We start from the raw sequence: 22631 nt of genomic DNA, 5'->3' as shown, positions 1-22631 counted from the left end.
ATGTGAAAGGCCCTCCTAAAAGGCCTTAAGTGAAGTATCTTTCCAATAAAAAAATACCTCAGTGTCAGTTTAATGCTATGCAAACATCTCAATCAATTTTTATAGCATATGATCTGTAGCCCTTACTCAGCACATTGTTCAATGTCAGTACGTGATGCAGGAATCCAGTATCAGCAGGATGCAGACAAATTAACAGCTACCAAAAGAATGTAATCCATTTTTGTAGCTAACCATAAAGACCATCAATTGAGCAAGGCACAGAATAGACTTTAAACCTAATAAAACTTAGCAGTTTCATTTGTCTTGTGTTTTGGTAACTACAATAAATTTTCTTCAGATCTGCAAATAAGATGATAAATGTTCTATTCATGACTGACTCCACAGTAACCAATTAATTTATGCAATAAACAATAACTTTTTCTTCTACAATAAAGAGTAATTATTTAGGTATCCCATTCCTTCTGTTCCAGATCTGCCTGTCAGGGACTATAAAACTCAAGAGGATGCAGAATTTAATTCTACATGGCAGAAGTGTGTACCTACCTACCTCTACCACCCTGTCAATGGTGATGACCTACTTTTCAAGCAAATGAGGCACAGGTAATCACATCGTACTCTCCTGCCATCTTCCAAGAAACATTTGAACCTCTGGGGCGATTTGAATGAAGCGTGCCAGACAGAAGAAGGAAAGGCTCTCAGATAATACTCAAGTTGCAGCATCTCTGGAAATCTCTTCTTGGAAAGGAACCCTGCAAAACTAGAGAAGTAAAAAGCAAAAATTAATCATTAAATCTTAGGACTTGTTTATCAATTAAAGTCAAGATTAGTCCGGTCACAGTGCTCAACTAACTGGCTAGGGCTAGGAGTCCTAATACATATTGCCTGCAGCGGCAATATAAAATTCTTCAACAGCCAGGGCTCTTTCCTCACGGATGGGTAGGGTGACATCAGGAAACTATCACAGATCACTAGTCATATTTTCAAACGTATCAAGCTACCTAATAATAGGCTCTACTTCCATTGCAAAAGTGTGCTACATATTGCCCAATCATTAACATTAATTCCAGCTGAATTTTTTCAAACAGACTGACAACTAATTTAACATCAGTTTCATATTAAAGTACTCAGAATGTATGGTTGGCAGGAAGTGACAGACTTTAAAAGATACTAAGCTGAAGGCACATACCCTGATTATATCCAGTATATCACCACAGTTTCTTTAAGATGTGTAAAACATGGTACTACTTTTATATGCATGCGGTGAAATCTGACTACAGCTGCCATACAGCACATAAAATGGGTGCAAATCCACACCAGATACCCAGGGCTCCAATTTGGAACTGGAGTTGCATTTACGCCTATATCGAATACTCAGTATTTTTTCCACATGCATTGAATAAGCAATCCAGGAAAAAACCCCACACAGTAGTCACACCCAGCTGACAAATGGAGGCAAAAAATAAAGAGACAAACTAACTTTATTTTTGTCAAGTTTTAATACAAACAAACATAAGTGAATCCCAGAAAGTCAGCAAAAACTGTCTGAAGCCAAGTTGGATTTTCCCACCTTGGACCAGAAGAGGGAACATTACTCGCACTTACATCTGCCCCACTTAGAGGTTACATCGCTCTTGCTTAACGAGGTGTGCAAACACAGTAACTCTGTGCATAGCACTTTGACAATAAAGGTTGCTCATTACATGCCTGTTTTTTATCCTAAGGATTATTTATGAGCCAGAATCACAGCAGACATTTGAGGCATATAGTACTGCTGAGAACTACTTGTGCATTTGCAGGCAACCATACAGGATGTAACTCAGGACCAAGAACTTCTACCTCACCCAGGGCTTCCCAACATGCTCCACTAAACTTTAACCCTACAGCAAGAAGCCAAAGCACGTAGCACGTGCCATAGGCGGATAGGAGATTTCTGTGACTACTACGCAAAAGCAACCAGACACATCTTCGGAGTGGGAGCAGCTACGGAGGCAAAAGCTATTGCACAGGGCAGGCAAGGCAGTGCAGAGGTAGCTGAGCCATCCTGCCTTCGCTGTAGCACCTGCCTGGCTCAGGAAAGACTTCAACCTCACTCAGCGCTCCCCACAGTCATGCCAGCCTTGGGCCTTGAGTTAAACAAAAGCAAAAAGCCAACCCACACACAGAGCTACTCTGCAGCTAGGCAGTGGGTTTCAGGGGCTCTCTCTTCATCGGCCTGTTTGGTGTTCAAGCGTTGCAACTCCTTCCACCTCAGCTTCGCCCATACCTCTTCTGTTACCCCTCCCTCATGCTTTTTCTTGCTCCCTGCTCAGGTCTACATTGTTGAAAGCTCTACTACTAAGCTCTCCGCAGCCAGCTCAACCTACTAAACTGTAGTTGTGCAACAAGAGATGGCCCCAGTACTGCCAGGCTGTGGGTGACTTGCTTCGAAACACTCACCTGTGGGCTTCTGTGAGCACATCTCCAACTCCGATCTAAAGATTATGAACTTGCATAACCAAGCCAGCATTTCTTTTCGTAGTTTCATCAATCATATTTATTCCTTGGTTTAAAAGGTTTTGGTTCAACAGTTTTATAAACACACATCACAAAATGTGCAATATTTATGAACATAGTTCTTAGTTACAGCGGTAGTAAGAATCTTTACTTTCATCATAAAGTTCACTTCAGCTATGCAACACAAGGTTGGTTTTGTTCCCCCTCTTCTCCCTCCCCCAATTGGCACTTCATTGTAAATTGGAGAAACTTTAAAAAGACAAAAAGTTAATCTAAGCATGATGTTATAAGCACCTTGCCACAGTATTACATTCTAATAAGGCAAATTTTTGTTTTGTAAAGTCTGATTGTGCAACTCGGAGACCTATAAAAGGTGACAGAAATGCCAGCCTTCTCCTATAAGGAACAGGCCTTCATTTTTGCTTCAAAGTTTTCACCCCTCCACATCATCCCCCTTAAAAAAAAAGTACAGCTGATAATACAGCAGAATATACCCCTTGCAAGTTGAAAGGAAATTACAGAAGACAAAGGCTGAAAACACAGTGCATAGTAGACAAAATAAGACTGTTCTTAAAAATAAAATAAAAAAGAAATAAAAGAAGAAAAAGGAACTGAACAACAGGAAACAATGGAATTTTTCTAGTGGAAGAGGATTTTTGGGCTTCATAAATAAATGGAAAATTTACTAAAATACTTTGCTATATAATATAAAAAAGCAGAAAGTGTTTTCCAGTTGCCACCTAAGCGCTAGATGCAACTTTGTAGGAGTAAGTATTTGGAGGCAGCTTTGAGCTGTGATTGGTACAGGCATTCCAGCAGGGTAACGCTGCCAACAGCAGAAGAAATCCACCCAGTAAGACACAAAAGCCACTGAAATAGAATGCAGTGTCATACTCCTGCGTCCAGTCGTAAAACCAACCTGAGGGTGAAAATGAGTGAGAAGCGCATCAGTGAGGAGTTAAATGTAACACAGCACTGTAAGTTACAGAAACGTATATATATAAAAAAAAAAAACAAAAAACAAGCCCCCCAAAAAAGGCCAAATCTAAAATGCAGCTTGACCACTTAGACACGAAATGAGCTTTTCATCAAAGCCAAAACCAGAACACAATCAGCTTGGCCAGCTCAAGCGAAACAGGCTTTAATTTTTGTTGAAGATTTTGATTCCATCTTTCCATTGTTATTAGGACTAACTAGAACTACTCGCATGCAAATGGATTCCGTCCAGTCCTGACATGCTCATGTTCATTTTATAGTATCTATCTTGACCTTACCTACAATTGGTGGTCCGAGGCTATTTCCAAGTCCAGCAAAGAACATCAGTATCCCATACGCGTGAGTCAGTTTCTCAATTCCCACAGTCTTCGTTGTTACATATGGAAAAATCGACCAGTTCCCAGTCAGAAAACCCAAAATCCCAGAAAGCATCGCTAATGTAAGGTAACTTTTGGCAAATGGAATTGCAAACAAGGCCACTCCTGTCATTAGTAAGGTAGTTACGTATAGATATAAAGTGTTAACCCACTTAAAATCTGCCAGTATTCCTAAAGTAAGTTTGCCAACAGCGGTCATAATGCCTATAATGGAAATAAGGGGCATATGATAGTCATCTTCATTAATGTTTGCACTTCTTGCTACATCTTCCATGAGCAGAGAAGGAGGAAATCCACCAATATCAAAGAGCAAGATAGCAACAAAGAGTGCTGAAAATACTCTGTTCTTAAAAAGAACCACAGTTTCCTCCCAATAGTTCAAATAGAGCTGCCACTTCCTTTTGGCGAGTTGCTTGCAGAAGTTTGTCTGTTCTACAACTTTCTTTTTGTAAGAAATGTCTTTCTCATTTACATTTATTGAGCTTAATACATTCTTATTTAAAATGCTATCCTGTTTGTAATCAGGCATATTGTTCGCACATTTTTCATCGACATAGCCCTTTTCAAGGATGCTTATATTTTCTTCAACAGTCTTTTCTTTTTCATGGTAAACAAAATATTGATCTGGGACTTTGTCTACACATGTTTTTTCTGGTGGAGGGGAATCAGATGACTCCAATGGTCTCATTAGGCTGCCACATGCTAATATATTTAGAGACAGTGCGCCAACTATTAGCAGACAACCATCCAGTCCATATAGATCAATAAGCTCTCTTTGCAATGCTGCATATATAAAGAGTCCAACACTTGAGCCTAGAAAGGGAAAACAAGATCAGTTTAAACTGAAGAACTGAGAACATTCTTCAACACTAAGACTTCTACATTTCAGCAGCTAAAAATATACTGTCACAGGAATGGTAAGTCATTTGTGCTCCTCTCTCCCCAGTCTAATGAACGGGTAAGTTATCATCCCCCTTGAAGTTACAGTTTCTTTATGGAGTATGCACAAAATAAAAAGCCTTTCAAAATATCTGAACAATTTATGACAATTAACGCTAGCAGACATTTTAGAAACAAGTAGGATCAATACTGTATCTGATGAAAAACCTCAAAAAACTATTAAGCCATCCTTCTGCCATGCACTCACATACATGTATCCCTTCAGGTATCATTTTGAGTTAGCGCAGTTGGAATTTCACACCCCAACGTTTTCCCCTTTCTCCTCCTTGCTGCCACCTTCCTCCTCTAAGGCAGGCACCTTGCGGCAGGGGTTCCGCAAGAGCCCTCCTAGAAACAGCCCTTGACTGCTTGGTGTTTAAGGAGGAGGGCTTACATGGTGTGAATTTACTCCAAATGCATTTCTGAAGCTCTGCAGGGCCAAACATGCATTGGAGAAATGTGGCTATTCAGAAGAAAACACTGAAGAGCAGCAATAACTATGAACACAAGCATTTTATGCAATCCCACCAATTTAAAGAAAAAGCTCTCAGTTGTAGTGAGCATAGATCCATTGTAATCAATGGATGTCCACTCACAAATACAGAGTATTGGTTCTTCAAGGCAATTTAAAGACAAACTTTAAAATGATTTTCTGAAGACTGTCTCTGGGTTATATTAAAGCCATTTATATACTTCAGTGCTAAACACAGGAAAAAATAATTATAAAATTGAGACTATTTTGTCTTCCAGGTATTAAAATTAACCAGGGCTCAATGAGATCAGGCTTTAAGGCAAACTACCTGGAAACCCAACAAAAGCCACTGAAAATGAACATTTCTGCAGAAGTTCCCCTTTATTCCACTGGTGTGGATCTGGCATTAATATCTCACAACACTGACTGTACTGACCAGGCCTCTCCTCCCTAAGAGCTACTTGAGAATTTTCCTTGTATTATCAGAGGTTTGTTTTTCTAGGATCCCTTTAATATACATGGACAAAAAGCTGGGATGAGCTTTTGGAAGATTTCAGCATTAGTCTCCTTTTAGATTGGAAATGAAAAAATACTACAAATGTAAGCCCAAACTTCAACTACTCCTTTAAAGATACAGCTAACGTGAGGTTATGGTGATCCAGCATTTATATCCTGCGTCTCCAATCTCCTTCTCTTCTCTGATCTTGTGTAAGAAAGAAGAGGGAGAAGACAGCTCTATGGAAAGCTTCTGCTCTTATTACCCATGGCATACAGCCCAAGCTACTCATGAGTCTGCTTTCGTTTCAATGAATATCCTTTTCTCATCTATATGGATAACCCATACCATACACCTGCAAATACAGTTACTACTTTATAGTAGTTGGAAAATCATTAAGGTTGCAAAAGACCTCTAAGATCATCGTCCAACCGTCCACCCAACACCACCATGCCCACTAAACCATGTCCCTACTTCATCTGAAGCCTGATTTTATCTGCTCATTGCTACTGATGTTTTGACTTAAGAAGTACTTCAGAAAGTAACTGAGAAAAATATAATCTCCTGGGTTTTATTGCCAGGGTAATGGTAGCTGTATCAGAGTTGAAAAGTTAGAGAGGATGACAATTAAAAGTCATACCTGTTGAAATCAGACCAAGTGCGAGGCCTCTGCGTTTGTCAAAGTAGTGGCAAGTGATGGTAACTGTTGCAGTATACAAAAGGCCACATCCAAGCCCTGGAGAAAAAGAGTTAGAAATAAAGCATGCAACATACTCTGGGAAATGAATGCCCGTTTTTATTCCCCAGATAATACAGTAGTGCACCCTGGGCACAGAGGTGCCTTTTAACTCTGGCTCAGCACCAGCCACGCCGGCCTCATACTGACAGGGCCTTTAGGCTGCCTGCACCGTCCCACCTCCCTCTCCCCCGACCATCCCTGGCTGCAGAACCTGCGCGGAGCAGGCTGGGTTTGAGGAGTTCACCAGCTCAGGCTCTGTCCTACGTGGAAGCGTTACATGGCTTTCAGGCCAGGGGCTGGCCCCAGAAAAGAGCAGAGCTGCGTCCACGTGGCACTGTGCCTGAGCTAGCACGCTGCCGGGTCCCAGCTGGTCAGCGAGGTGCCCGGATTCCTGACACAGGTAATTTGATAAACCACCCACCGCAGCCCTCTGCAGCACAGAGGGACAGATCACCACCTGCCAGGAGAACAGCACTTTCATGCCTTTAGCACAGTGTTTTAGGTGCAATCCAGTTATGTGGAGAACAACGTTGCTCCCTAATGATCCCTAATTTATCAAATTAGAATGAGTACATGACAAAATTCCTGTAGCGATGTTACTCCTTTAAGACTGGCACTTCACGCCTGCAGAAGACCTGCTTGATTCCACCCCTTAGGTAAAACCTCAGCTTCTCCATCTCTAACAATTGTGTCAACAGAGGACAAACTGTTTTCAAACCCTAATGAACATATGCATTGCCTTTATCTTTCACTACATGGTAACAGTCTGCCTGTGCGACACCCCTCCCTGCCCCAAAGTAAAATATTCCTTGATAAATCAAGTCCCAGACTAGCGCTGCCTCTGTGAATCACTTTCCCATCCCAAACCAAGACTCAAAGTAATAAAGATTAAGTCTCTATATGAAGGAGAGGTGTTTCTTACCAACAACAATCCCATATGAAATATACAGAAAGTATATGTTAGGTGCAAAACTGCTCATCATGAGGCCCCCGGCCACCATAAAGCCACTGAAAATTGCTACTGGTCTTGCTCCAAAAGATGATACACATATACTGCAGACAGGACCTAGAGGAAAAGCAAGAAAAACATTCCTAGTAAATACCAGCACCAGTAAGAACTTCTAAAAAATCTCAGTCCATAGAAATGTTTCTTGCGATAATTATTTAAATATATAATTATATTAAACAACAATTCAGAGTACTCATTTTTGCAGGATTCTTTAAAAGAGTCAGTTATAAAAACATACAAGATCAGGCTTGCAAGATTTTTGCTCAAGGAGAAACTAACATCATGACAACGAAATGGTACCAAGGTTGGGAGGGAGAGAGCAAGCAAAATGTTCTTTAAACACGGGATGATACATACATACTAGACTGTAACACTGCCACTGCACACCTAAGGACTTGTACAAAGGTTCGAAGATTCTTCCTCTTTAGGTACCAAAAGAAGTTAGACCATCAGCCAGGCTTTAACCAAGAGGGTATTTTTTGACAGAGCCCAAAAGACAGTACCTGTATTCATCTTGATACAAGATGAGATTTATAAAACTGAAATGGAAAATAGTAACTTCTGATCGTAAGCATGTAAGAATGCCATCTGGTGCTTACATAGAGGAAATATCTGCTGATATACCAGAAAAAGACAAACACTACTCCTCCCTAATTTTCTAGGGAATTAAATACCTGCTGGTTCGTATTCTACCAAATCACTGATTACTACCTAACTTGGTTTCTACTGTAAAACTATGGAAGCTAAAAGACATTTATTGAGAATGTCCAGAGCAACATTCATGACGTTCGGAAGAGCTTTCACCCTCTCTTTACCCCCCCAATATTTCTTGGTTGGTTAGTTCTTCAAAACAAGAACAAAGTCCAGGCAACGTTTGTACTCTGCCTCTACTCAGCCAGTTCTCCCCTCACCGAAGTTGTAGAAGCACTTATTTTCAGTTGTGTGACCTGGAATACACCTTTTAGTCTGAAGTAGTGGGCAAGCTTGGTGCCTTGCATAAATAAGCAACCAGCAAGGGACTTGGCCTGCAGAAGACAATCTCTCATCTGAAACCCTGCAGTTCCAAACATTCATAGGCTTATATATTAGCCCCAAGATCCTAAACTCAGCAACTCTGAGATTAGAACACAGATGAATGACATCCTTTAAAAACCCTCTCACCAGCTTTGTATCTCATTCGCAGCAATACAAAAGACGCTCCATGGTGAATACAATCTGCAAAAGCAGTAACTTTGGAGTCTGCCATTTGTTAAGGTTGGTCCTCCCTGACTCACGCATAACTGAGATTCCCGACAGATGGGTAGTGAGCCCAGAGAGGTGATACGAGGTGAACGGTTGGAGCTGTGGACGGTGCTTGCCTGGGTTTGCAGACAGGAGCTAGCAGCTGGGAATGCAGGCAAGATTTTCGTGTGGTTACCGGCCATGGGACAAGCAGTTCTGGCAGGCAGGAGCACAGACTCATCAGCAGGTGAAACGATTCTCAAAGGCAAGGCAGGTCAGAACTTTTGCCCTACGTAAGAGCTATCTGCCTAGGGAACGTAAAGGGAAGCGAGTCTGAATTCGGGCTTATCCAGGCAAAGAGTCAGAGTTAAAGAAGAATCGAGAAAAATCTTCTGGGGAAGTGGGGTTTATCTGGACTTTGGAAACTATGAAAAAGGAAGATGTAAGCGCTCGCTGCTTCTCAAGAGTCAGCACACTGTGGGAATGAAAGCCAGCCAGAATAACTTGGGCAGAGTAACTTGCTGAGAACAAAAGCTGAGAGTGTTAGATTGTTGCTGATTCTTAGAATTAATTACTAGAACTGGCAAATTAAGATTGGTATGTTTCCTAAAACCACGGGATTTAAAAATAAACAAAGGATTGAATCTGTATTACATAAAAAATTCTTCTACACTAAAAGAACATTAGGTAGTGATAACATAATTCAATTAAGCAGAGGAATTTGCACTCTTTCTATTCTTTATTTCTCACCCACTACCTTGCTAAAACAAACAGTATTTCCCTTCCACTTGCTCTCTGTATTTCAACACAGCTACTTTCAGAAGGTCTCTGTCCAGCCTGGGGTGGTGGTACTGGTACAGACTGCACTGATGACTACTAGAGGATCCGAGGTGAAGCTGGACCCTCTGACCCCAAGTCAGAACAAGGGAGACACAGAGCTGAAAAACATGTCTTCATAATCTGACAAGGACACTCTCCTCTGGAACACCATCAAAAGCATCTCTGACAGGGTCCAAGGAGATGCTCTTCCAGCTTCTCCCACTTATAGAAAATAATCCCAAAGGAGAACAGAAAGTACAAAGAGATCTTTTTGCTCTGACATGGAAAACAACCTGCACAAAACTGAAGAACCTGCTCCAATAAGCTCAGTATTAATGTGTCATCTCACACAGCGAGAGATCTGGCAGCTCAGCAATGACCCTGTTTATAAGAAGGAGCACCAGTACAAGTATTAAAATAGTTATTATAGGTCTCCAGGATGAGAAGAAAAACAGCTCCATCTTCCCCTTCACACTAGGCCCTACTTTCACACTCCCCTCATCATATCGCTAGAAAATAAAAGTCACAAAAGAAAACCCCCGTGACAGTCAGCATCTTTGTTCTTTTCCCTGCCTCCTCACATTCCTTGTCTTTCTTTGTTTCTCAAAGAGTTGGCATTTTTTTTCCACCAGGCGTAGTACCTTTGGTTATTACCATGGTATTTGCACAGCAGTTCACTGTACACAAACATGTTATTCTCTACAAGCAATTCAAGCACAATGGGTTCAAGGCAGTTAATTCTGGTCAAACATCCAACTTTCCCAGAGTGGGATTGAGACTTGCTCTGTGAACTCCTGCCCTGTGGATTTTGTTCAAAGTGGACATTCTGAAGAATGTGAGAGTCTACGTACGGCCGCATACGAAACAGCTCTTCAGGCAGTATAAGGGTTTTCATTTAGTTGACTGTCTTTCAGAAAGATCCTTCCACTGATAATGTATTTCTCACTGTAACGTGAACAACATAAAAATAAAATTCCAGTGGCAATCCTCAATAGTAAGCATGAAAAACGGCTTTTAAGCCAGCATTTTGTTCAGTTTGCCAAGCAACTCCAGGGGTTAGCACTGGTATTAGAATAATATTTGAAGACATTGATAAATATTTACGTCTTTTACAAATAAAATCCCTGGGGCTTTTTTTCTTCCCAATGATGTATATTAAAACTAGACCAAACCCTATCAAAAAAAAATACTAGCCCAGTTTATAAGAATGACAGCTACCTCTAGGAAGAAAACTGTATTGTTCTGAAAGACTTAGAAGCCAGCACAGGCACAGCCACTGCTCTTCTGCACACAACCTGTCAAGGCTCGGCAGCCAGTAATACAATTATCAGGCTCTGCAGGGAAGCAATCAAGAAGATCCCTAGACAAAATGGGAAGAAGCAGCAGAAAGAAGATGGGCTTTCACAGTAGATCTTCATGCAGAGACCAAAGAGGAAGAACTCCTAGGAGGAATCATTTGTACTTTGATATTTTCATTAAGATTTTTTTTAATAAAAGACTTTACCCTCAGAGAGACCTGGATGTGACATTGAGTCCTTCCTGAGATGTGAAAACAAGCCATCTGCTTCTCATACAGGAACTTTGTAACTACCGCAATCTTCTGACCTCCTGACAAGTACAAAGTTGTTTTCTTTAACGCACATCAAGAACTAACACTCTCTTCCTCAATCTTCTTACATGAAGGGAAAAATTCTGCAAACTAACACTCCTTTCCTCCACCCGCCCATCTCAAGGGTCTTCCCTCCTTCACCTCATACACACACAAAACTTTTTGCTAAACAAACAGTACTGGACAACTGAGTTCTTTTTCTTATCGCCTGCATTAATCTGACTCACCTACTTTTGGTATCTGTCCGAGCCTGTTGAAACTGTAGAGTAGAAGCAATGCTCATGGACTGTACATAAAATCCACCGGATAGAACACAAGAATATTTTTTGCACATGAAATGCATTGCTAAAACCTAGTCATAATAAATATAATATTCTCCAAGTGTTTGTACTTTGGATAAGAATATAGATCAGAAAAAGCCTTTTTACACTGGAGAGCAACCCACTCTCAACTGGTGGAAAGGATTGCTCCTTTCTGATAGTTATTAAATGAACTGGGCTCCTCTTCAGAGGAATCTTTGGGACATCCTCTCCCCTCCCCACAAACTATGCATAGCTTCCATAGTTTACAGTGGGGGCTATCTATGTGCGAGGGTTTTGTCCAAAAATATGTAGATGCTGCAAAGTTTTTTTTAGAGTTGTAAAAATATTGCTTGAAAACACAAAATTAAGCTTTTTAAACGTTTAACACTGAATGCCTCAGACCAGGAGAAACACCCCATTAATTTATCAAGACATGCCTTTCAAGGGAGAGAATCTTCCCTTTGTTCTTTCTCCATTAATAAAGGGGAGTGGGAACGGGAGATGTATTGCTGGTGTCTCCTGCTATGCCAAATACTGTGAAGTCGACTCTTACTATAAACAGCTGTGGTGCCAATTACAGGCGCCAAGGTCTTTGTCTGTTTTGCTTTTAACAAATGTAACATGGATCAAATTTATTTTCAGGCTCGAAATGGATGTAAAATTAAGAACACTTGGTGCAGGAGAAACACATGATCTTCAGCAACATACTAAATATCCTCCTCTGCCCTGTTTCAGTAGAGGAAACGTGCTAAGCTCTTTCAATTTTTTCCTACGCAACAAGCCCTACATCATCCATGGAGCCATAAGCTGCAACCCCTATAGCCTGACCAGCGTTATGACACCTAATATTGTAGAGGAGGTCTCACCACTGCCCTGTACACTATGCTTTTCTTTCACTGTTTTAGGCACATTTCTTCCAATACACTGTAAGCTCACATCACAGAAAGGTGTAACTCAAGTCATCCTGCAAGGAAGAGATCAACCAGGTCCCTGTCCTATTCCCTTTTCCAGATGATGAGCTGAACAGTCCAGCTCAGGGCTGAACGCTGGCCTTAGCAACGCTGCCTGTGCTGCGAGGGAGAGGACAGAAATTGAACACCAGGCAGCTAGGAAATTCATCTCAATAAACAAGGTGCTGTACGGGGTTTCTATGTCTTGAGTCTAAGTTTAGCTCTCACACAAGTCAGAAGTAAACATTGTAGAAAGGATACCAATACAGTAAATGTGAAAGGACTCTCCAGCAGCAGCTACTTTAAAAAATGTTCAAGACTAGATGTACAGAGGGAAGGGGAGAAGACACACAGAACCTTTTTCTGTGCCAGCTGGCATACATATAAGGACATTTTCTTCTTTTTGGTGAAATTACAGTACTAATATAGCAAAGTCACTGGACCTACTTCCACTGTTACACAAGCTATCCAATGTGATTTCCAGTGCTATAAATGAAAAAAGTCTTCCTTAAGAAAATGGACACTAACTTATTTCCTGTATGTAGCTGCAAATCTACCATAACTGCCATTCTTTTTCCAGTCTGGTATCCACAGCTTCAGAAAGGCAATGTTAAGTTGGAGAGGGCTTATGTTAAGTTGGAGAAGAGCTTTAATTAAAAGAGCGGAAGTCTCTAGTATCAATGGCAAAAAGACTGCATCAAGGTACAGGCTTAAAAAAGAATTTAAAAGTAATTTGATTGCAGTCTTTAGACGTACACCACGCTTATTTAGAGACACTTCAAAATATACCACTTAAAGTTAACATCATTCATCAGCTGAAAACTAAAACTAAGCAACTTGTATCACAAGATTACATACTTCTAAGGAGGGAATTAACTACTGAGAAAAGTTGTAAGAGATGGAGAATGCACTAAACAAACATGTTCTAAATCTAATGAGAATTACATTATTTTCTGCACGCAACATGGATTGCTTTAAGAGTACCAATACTTAAAAATATGTCTTTGGATAACTAGATCAGAGACTGGAAACCAAAATAAAGGAGGAGAAGGGAAAGAACAACAAATACTAGAAGAGTCAAGTCAGGAACAGTAAAAGGTGAGGGGACTACCAAAAGGCTTTGGGGTGAAGCTGTTCTGTTACTAGCATTCACACATGCAATATTGCTGCTGAAATCAGCTTGCTTGGGGAGATTGTTAAGCTATTAAGTTAGAGATAATATCTTTTCACATACACGAAAATATGCTAATTTAGAAAAATTCAATTAGCCTGATCATCTACTTAACATAGGCTACAACACACAATGGTCCCACCTGGCCTATAATACTGGAACCTGCATTGGCAGAAATAAGAATAGAAGCAAGTTCTCTTTTCCTATATTCATGAAAAGTGCCTAACGTTGCAATGTGTTATATCAATGGTTTTGCACTGAAAACACATACGTTCTTTACACTCCATGAAAAATTGCAAATTGTCAAGAGCATTCTAGTTCTAGGTAGAGGTTATGATACTTACAGTGTCCCTCCAACAAATTTACTTTACGTAAAGTTATCATTAAGGTCAGATCGCAGCTTGATAAGACAGTGGGATCTTCCATTTCAGGTTAAGCAGGGAACATATATTTTGTTTTCAGTAAACTCTGATAACATCAATGCAATTAAAAAGCCCTCACTGCACTTTTCTTTGAAGGCATTAAAAATAGGAATGATTATTAAGCTTCCAAATCCCAAACTGAAAGAATAAAAATACACTGACAGCCAATGTTCCTCCTAACCCGTCAAAATTTCAAGTAATTTAATCATTCCATACGAAAATCAATTACAATAGTACCTTTTATTTCTATTATTCAGTCACAGAAGTTTCTATTTGCTATAAAGCACACTACTGACAATTGCTCACAGTGGCAAGACAGAGGGCACTAAGAAATCTGGAAACTAGCATGGTGTTGACATACGAGAAATGGGGCTGAGGCTCTTGTCAGAAGAGTGAGCCAGAGACTTCTGGTCTCCAGGGAGAGGGATTTTCTTCACCATTTCTCTTGCAATCCCCTCCTGCCTAGTTTTTCAGTAACTGTCTTGTTTAGCCTTTTTTTCCCCCCACTTCATTCTCTCACTCAGATTTATTTAGGTCTTGATCCGTTAATAATAGGAGTTAATGCCCTTAAAACAGGAAAATAAAAGGTATAATGGAAGAGCAGTCTACAGTCCTTTCCCCACTTACACCCTGGGACTGAATACAGTCTTATTGTGGTTAATGATACACCCGCCTTTACCCATTTCTATTCTGCCTAGTGATACAAAATCCTAACACAAGCGTGACACCAATATTTGGCCAGTTCTAGCGTCATAAAAAGCAGTGGTATTTATTCAGGCCTGTATCACTATTTGAACGTCAACTTTCTTTTAAGGAGAGATTTCTTCAGAACCCTGAGCTGCATTTTGTCCGTTAAGCTACATAATTGCTTATGCCCGTAGCAATTTTTCTGCTGACAGGCAATTTTTTCCAGATTCAGCAAAAAGATAATAGTTCCCATGGTGAATCTTTGAAAAGCAGAAGTTAGTGATATTACCCAGTACAATACCCATGCTCGATATTAAAACAACAACAACAAAATGGATCTATGGACTTTCAAAGTGGTGTTTTATTTCCCTAAAACCCTGCTGTTACTCTCCAAGTGACAATGTCTCACTAAAGAAAAGCTTCCAGTAAAGTTGTTTTACTTAATGCCACTGTTATCTATAACTTTCCAGGCTTCAAAGGGAGTTTTTTCTCAAACAAACAGTGGAAGAGAGCCTTCACCCACCCTAACTGGTGGGTTTACTTCTAGAGCTGAAAAATGAGTAACTGGTTTATTAATTGACTGTTTTTTTCTTAAAGCACTTGAACCATTTCAGACTAACAGTTTGCTCTGATTTTAAAGATACTAATGCAAATGTTAGTCTTAAAGCCTCATTAAAAAAAATTTTAAAATCCCATCAACAAAATTACCATTCAGTTTCCCAGACAGAGTTTGGTTTTTCTAGTTTAATCAAATATAATAATTTTTAATTTTCTAAGGGTAATATTTTTATTGCTCTTTTACCATTATATTGTTTTGGTTTATGCGTAGTGGAACCACAAATGTAATCTTCTTACCCATCTTGACCTAAAACAAAAATGCAGCATCCTCATTCTATCATTTTCAGCTGTCTTTAATATAATTCCAAAAGCACACACAGATTAAAGCATCTATTAGAAAGAAATGTTTCGATTTAAGACAGATATTGCATCTACACTTACTGGCAAGCAATCCTATTCCATTTGCTAGTGATCCAACCCAAGCAGTCTTGCCTTTCCCTTCTCCAAAAGCATCCAGCCATTCTAAATACAAGACTCCCACCGCCAGCGGTGATCCGTAACACAAGAACTGAGTAAAGAAGGAAACGACAACAATCACCCAGCCCCAGCCACCATCTGGTGGTTTCCGAAATACCATCTTGTCAGATGAGTGCAGATGTACAGGCAGAACCTGTGTAAACAAAAACCAAACAGAACAGAGCATTAGAAATGTGACTGACCTAGGTTTGCTAACATGAGCGAGCTGTACAGAGGAGAACACATTCAAACAGAGGCTTATTTCAACTATCCTTCAAGAAATATATGCAACACAGCATACAAGCAATGAAAATTAGTTACCATTTGGTACTTCTACCTCTTCTGCATAACACAGGAACAGCATTAGTAAGTCATACATACATCAGCACTGTATTACAGAAAGGGGGAACATTTCATTTTCTGAGTGTTAAATAGGCTTTGTGAAGACCTCAGGCATTAATATCTGCCACAGTTCAATGAGAGAACCACATGGCCACCAGCTTTTAAGCCCTCAGATATCCCGAGTGAAGCGTATGGGTTTGAAGGACAAGAAAAGCTACAAGAACAAAACAATCCCAATAAATAATTTAGGATTTTAAAAAATTCACAAGTATAAAAATATTAGTTCAAGGTCTCCCCCCTCAAAAAAAAAAAATCTCTACTTAATTGTAATCTCAGCATAGTACCTTGCAGTTTAGCAAGGTGTTTGCCACCAGATAGTGTACTCTGGGAGGCATAGGCCAAGAGGAAGACTGACATTCTGGAAATAGTAACAGTTCAGTACTCTGCTTTGTCAACAAGGTGATGTGTCTACACATGGAGTGATGCATCCAAAAATCACTTTGTACATATTAGTAAGTGAAGTGAGTTCTAAAACTGTATACAGGTGTTGGCTTATATGCCAAGACATGACAGTATTAAACACGCACACAAAAACCTCCTATAATTTGTTACAGCGTCTGCTCTCTGCACAGTTTGCACCCATCACCCTTCCTCAAATTGGCACTCATTTCTTGGACTCCATAAATACCACCTTACTCCTTTGCACGGCAAGCTCCATCACCTATATATCTATGGCTTTAAATAACTGACTGTCCTCACACCTTCTCAAGACTAGTTTGTGAATAGAGGTACTGATGCCTCTAACATCTAGCAAAGAATTTAAAAGTTTCCAGGCTAAACTGCTTTGGAATTTGGGTATCTCCAATAATACGTGAGTCCCTAGGCACACAACTAACCTGCCCTCCCGCTCTATAGGGAGCAATCTGCCGAAGTGATGATCACAAAACCCATGTTCTGTTCCTGGCTCTGTCACTAACCAGACGTATGATTCTCAACAATTTTATTTCCTTTACCCTGTAAGACAGAAACAGATAAGATCTTACCCTGTTTTCTTTGAGAAATACTCTCAAGGACTATCTTCGCACTACAGCTTATGCATTAAGACTGCTGCAGTAACAGTTCTGCTCTTGGAGACCCCAAGAGGCAAAGCAGAAAAATAAATGCGTGTCACTGCCTGTTTGGCTTACAATCCAGAGGAGATGGAGTTCTTCAACTTTTCAGTGAAAGGAAAAAAGTTACTGCTTTATGAAAGCAATGGTGTAATCAAGTAGACAACAACAGAACTTCCATTTAAGCTCCCCGTACTCATTGATCGGGCAATTTTTAAGAATTTGCATTGAAAACTTGCAAAAAAGCTGCAGTATAAAATTTTGAGGAATAATTACTATAGAGACATGAAAAAGGCCAGTTCTAGTTCACAGACACACTTAAATGTTACTTTGAGGGTAGATACTTACAGATGATGACACAAAAGTCCTTCAGGTCTCTACAAATGTACCTTCACGTGGTGACTCTACCTGCAGAAAAAGCAGCAAAGCAAATTTTCAGCTGAAGTATCACTGCAACAGAGAACACAACTCTGAAAAACTGGTGTCTTCTCATTAAATTTCTTCTTTTTAACATCTTTTCAGAGGAACTTCAGAAGTAACCAAGTTCTCACAGTGGAGAAATACCGATCCCCCCTCAGTTAATCAACAGCTGACAGCAGCCTTGAGCTCCAAAATAACAAAACGTTGTCTACTAATGTAAAATAAACCTAAACGTTCTAGGTCCTTTAGGAGTGATTTACAGTTTTAGCATACTGACAGTTCTTCAAGATACAGTATTTCCTGTTACAAATCTTACAAAGTTATACATTTCAGTTATAAATGTAAGCTGATTTATTTCCTCAAATGTCTGGTAAGTATCCCTTGATTACATCAGATGCAAAGGTGATAGCTGGGATAGACAGAAATCATACCATACCATAAGGTATCAAAGCATTAAAAAAGCTGCTTATAGGTACTTTCCTACAACAATAACCTTTATACAAAAAGGGATCCCCGTGTTTCTACACAAAATATTTAAACTATATGTGTGCAGTCACCAAAAGAGCTGACATATGCATATCTCCATGCATTAAATAAGCATCACTTGCCTTGTTTTGTCCCTGACTGGAGTAAAAATGGTGGAAATACGTAACAGCTTCAAGAAAAGACACTTCCACTGAGACAAAGCAAGGAAGTTTTCAGAAACCCACTAAAATAATGAAAATAGATAGTGAATAATCCCAACTCGTAGTTGTTTGAAAAGCAATCTTTAGAAAACAAATACATTTTAGCTGTAATATTGATTTCTACTATATTGACACCCTAAAATTTGGCACAGAGACAACTCTGAGTTCAGTTCTGCTATTCTAAACATTTGATGGGGAGGAAGGGAGGGCAGAGCAGGAGAGGAAAAAAGTTTTCGTAGGCTTAGGTCATGTAGTCTTTTCTAATAGAAAGACTAAAAAAACCTCTGGATCAGTTCCTCATCTGCTGCAACTCTGCACAGCTTTATTGACTTTAACCAACTGCTCCTAACTTATGGCAGAAAAGCAGCTGACCTCCTACATCCTGACGCCTCCTATTTTGCACCACAGATCTCTTTTGCACCTTTTAGCTAAATAACAGGATTTTAGGTAGCAAAACCATCTCTATTTTCTAAACGCTTCAAGCCATTTACACTCTACAATCGTCAAGCGAAAAGTGAAAACCACTGTCATTTTCACCCCCCAGAAATCATCCTCAAAGTGAAAACAGATCTACGAAGTCCCAGAGTTTGTTTTTAAGAGCCAACATGACCTGGCTTTTCCTTCCCTTTCTTGCAGGTTGCTCCTGCACCTCACACCGCTCTGTGCCTATTACCTAAAATAAGGCGTATTTTCTAACTTCCCTGAAGGCACGAAGTCCTCCTGAAGAGAGCACACGAGCCAAGAGCCCTGTGCGAGGAGCCCGTTCCCCAGAGCCCTCTGCTATGATACACGGTTAAAATTGTCCCAGTCAACCAAACTGCTGCTGGGACTGTGGATATCAATACACCTTTTATTAGCACATTATTTAACGCTCCCCTGAAAATGACAAGTTGTAGTATAAAAGCTTAGTAGCATGGACAAGAGCCAACAGTAGGAACTAAACTTTTGCTACTCCCAACACTGCCTGCACGGGCATCGAATCTGTGCATCGACTTGGGAGGGATCCAAAGTGCCTTTTACTATTTTCTATCTGTGTGGAAGGAGGGACACAGACTGTAAAGATATACGTGATCATCAAAAATAAAGAAGCAGAAACACATACAGAAAAGAGCACTTAGCAGTTTTGTTTTCTCTTGGAACCAGCCAGGAAGACTTGTGTGATCCTGGAAAGAGACGAACAACCATCGGTTTAAGATTTAGGTGGGAACCATTTCATAAACCTTACTGTTCACAAAACCTAAGGATGTTGTTTCAGACTCCAGGAAACCTAGTCACCTCAAAAATACTGATATGGAGAAATGAAGCATAAAGAATTAAACAGCAACTTGAAGTTTGGTCAGAAAAAGCTTTTCAGTGAGTTGTACTCACTGCGAATAAGAATCAGAGGAAGAGAGCTGCTTGATGAAAGCCTTTACCAACAACAACAAAAAGAAACCCTAGAGAACGAACTGAACAACAACAGTTTTAACGTGGAAAGAGAGAGGTGTCTGGCTGCAACTATTTTCTTTTATCTAAGCAGCTTTATCACAATATCGAGTTCATTTTCTATAAATCTTAAAATTTGGCTTAAAGATGACAGAAGAGCACAAAAAAAGAATTGGTCTAAAGAACACGAGTACAACTGAAACGTTAGCCCTCAGCACAGAAACTTGTATTAATCTGTGGCAAAGGGAATCTTGAGAAAGACAGTAGCAATACGATTGTTTCCAGTTTGTTATTTGTGCAACCGGAGTCTGGTTAAGTATGCTGCTTTCTGCGAGCAGCACATGGCTGCAAAGAAAGCCGATGTCAGCAGAATCACTGTGTGATTAACACTCAGCTATTCCAGTTTTGCAAGGCACTGGTATGAATTAAGACAGTACCAGCCAGAATGGTAACATCCCTCATTTTAAGTTGAATTAGATTTCACATAAATTTCTATTTATTTTTTCAGGCAATGTTCTTCCAATTATCATCTGAAGTTTCTGCTATTCTTAGCTTGCAAATAACACCTAGAGCATTAGCAGTGATACATTACAGTTGTTTTTAACATACTCATTGTACCCAAACACCTGCATATGTACTGACATGATGGTATAAGCACTGTATTAAATGCACTGAAAAAGACACATCTGTATTTTGATGATATAAGACTTTAACTCATGTTCTAACTACAGCAGCTCCCCACATTTAAATATTTGTCCAAGTTCTTTCACACTGAATATATATATCTCCCTCTCAGTTGTCAGCATTCAGGTCTACCTATCTCTCATGCTCCTCTACTTTCCCTTTTATAAGTTATGCAAGAGGCTCATCAAATAAATATTGCTTTCCATTTCTGCCTGATAAGGAAAGAGGCACGGAGTTTAAAACAAAACAAAATACCAGAATAAAACTTACTGACGACATAATAATGTTTTTCCACTGTGCAAAGTAAGTTCACATAAAGAAGCATCAACCAGGGCAGCACATAAACCAGCCAGCTTTGAACAAATCTGTCAGCTCAGCAGAACCAGTCCTACCTGTTTCCACAGCCTCACTGCCCCAGAGGGGATGGAAAACCCCCCCGCAAGTATAACTGCCTGTCAGACACTAGCATGCATCCATACAGACAGATGCAAGCCGCCGCTGCTGTAAACCACCAGCCAGCTTGATTTACCAGAGGAGAACTCTGCAAAACGAGAGCACGGTGTACGCCGCCTTACGCATCACAACCTGTGAGGGCTCCCCTTGGTGTCTGCTCTCTCAACCGGTCCGCGCCCCTTGGCCACGTCCTCCGTGGGGATGGATGGGTTCTTATAGCCCCCAGCTCGCCTCGCCTCTCCCCACACCCCCGGGGACCAGCCCACACCCCCTGCTCCAGAGGACCGCGTTACACATTGACGCCTTCCACCTCCAGACCTGTTTCGACGGGAAGCGCTCATCTGCGAAGCAACACGCGCCGAGAGGTGACTGAAGGTCGCCCTCGCTGGCCCGATGCCACGCACACGGCGAGATAGGGTCGCGCCACGCTGCCCCGCTCCCGGGCAGCCGCGGCCTCCGAGAGGGGCACCCGCAATGGGCGTGCACTGATGCTGATAGGCGCCCACTGCCATGTGCCCACAGCGGGCACTGACGCCAGGACACCGCTGGGTGCCCACAGTGGATGCCAACAGGCACCCACAAGGGACGCCGGGAGGTACCCGCAGCCAACACCAAGGGGTGCTCACAGCGGGCACCGAGGGGTGGACGTCGATAGGCACCACGAGGGACACCGCCGCCCCGGCAGGCACCCAGGGGCGACGGCAGGTCCTGAGCCAGCTCCTTTGCCCCCAAGCCCGGGCATTGTGGAGGGCCCTGCAGAACCCCCTCAGGGCCACCGGCCTGGCCCGCCCGCCCCCCGCACCGACACCCGGGGCCGGGACAGCCCCGCGCGGCCTCCCGCCGGAGAGCTCGGCCGGGCCGACCCGGGTGGCAGCAGCGGCGGCCCCAGTGGGGGACCCCACCGCGCTCCCCGCGGCTCCCGCCGGCCCGGCCCGGCCGCCTCGCTCCCCTCACCCGCAGCCCGGCGGCGCCCCACGCGGGCGGCCCGCAGCCCCCCACGGCCGGGCCGAAGCCCGGGTCCCCCCGTGGCGGCGCCGTCCCCGTTACCTGCGCCCCGCGCCGGTGGCAGCGGGCGGCCCGTGGGGCGGGGGCGGCCGGGCGGGGGGCAGGAGCCGCCCCCGGCGAGCCGGGGCAGCCCCGCATCCCCGGCGCGGCGCGGCGGGGCGGGGCGCGGCCGCGGCCGGTGCCGGCACGAACCGGTTGTAACTCGGGCGGGGGGAGGAGCCGCTGGGGGCCGCCACCGCCTCCGCCCGCAGACCCGGGGCGGGGGGGCTGCTCCGGCCGCCGGCCCGGCCCCCGCCCCCGCCCCTCCGGGCAGGCGCGGGGCGGCCGCTCACCCCTCGGCCTCACCTCCATCGCGGATCCCTGCCGCCCTCCTCCTCCTCCTCCTGCTCCGCGGGCGGACGCCGGCCTCGCCCCCTCCCTCCGCCCCGCTCTCGCCGGGGAGAGGCGGACCCCGGTCCCCGGCCGAGGGTCGCCCCCAGCCTGGGGCCGGGCGGCCTCAGCGGGACCGGAGCCGCCCTCGTTCCCCACGCAGCGGCGGGGCCGCGGGGGAGCGGCACTCAGCGTGGTGTCCCGCCGCTCCGCCCGCCGGGAGTCCCCGTCCGTCCCCAGCGCCAGCCCCACCGCCCTTGGTGAGGGCCTGGCTCCAAGGCATCATAAAAGCCCCCTACCACCATCCCCTGCTCCTTTTATTCGCATGCCCACGCTGAAGCCCAGAAGGCAGGAGCAGGACC

At 42.7% G+C, this 22631-nt stretch overlaps 1 protein-coding gene across 2 annotated transcripts; it reads right to left on the bottom strand.

Annotated features, from left to right (window-relative positions):
- Window positions 1–1461: 1461 nt before the first annotated feature.
- Window positions 1462–21083, bottom strand: SLC16A9 (solute carrier family 16 member 9). Of its 2 annotated transcripts, XM_075154276.1 has the most exons (8): window positions 20835–20987; window positions 17576–17635; window positions 17015–17132; window positions 15702–15930; window positions 7435–7578; window positions 6414–6509; window positions 3768–4679; window positions 1462–3412 (listed from the first exon to the last, which is right to left on the bottom strand). In XM_075154276.1, exons 4-8 carry the CDS (start codon window positions 15895–15897, stop codon window positions 3234–3236), a joined length of 1527 nt encoding a protein of 508 aa, XP_075010377.1. In that variant the 5' UTR covers window positions 15898–15930; window positions 17015–17132; window positions 17576–17635; window positions 20835–20987; the 3' UTR covers window positions 1462–3233. The 2 variants fall into 2 exon arrangements, with proteins under 2 accessions (XP_075010377.1, XP_075010378.1); XM_075154277.1 differs by lacking the exon at window positions 17015–17132 and having other exon boundaries at window positions 20835–21083.
- Between the last annotated feature and the right edge of the window lie 1548 nt (window positions 21084–22631).

This window comes from Calonectris borealis, chromosome 7 (genome assembly GCF_964195595.1).
Source record: "Calonectris borealis chromosome 7, bCalBor7.hap1.2, whole genome shotgun sequence".
NCBI lineage: Eukaryota > Metazoa > Chordata > Aves > Procellariiformes > Procellariidae > Calonectris > Calonectris borealis.
The sequence above is the reverse complement of the archived record's forward strand: the minus strand, read 5'-3'. Positions and strand labels throughout refer to the sequence as shown.

Bases quoted from the DNA above. Each gene is read 5' to 3' on its own strand.
- SLC16A9 (XM_075154277.1), bottom strand. From the start codon at position 15,897: ATGGTATTTCGGAAACCACCAGATGGTGGCTGGGGCTGGGTGATTGTT. The intron at 7,579-15,701 runs GTAAGTGTAGAT...CTTTTCCTCTAG, and splicing joins TGGAATAGGATTGCTTGCCA to GTCCTGTCTGCAGTATATGT. The intron at 3,413-3,767 runs GTAAGGTCAAGA...TTTCACCCTCAG, and splicing joins CCTCGGACCACCAATTGTAG to GTTGGTTTTACGACTGGACG.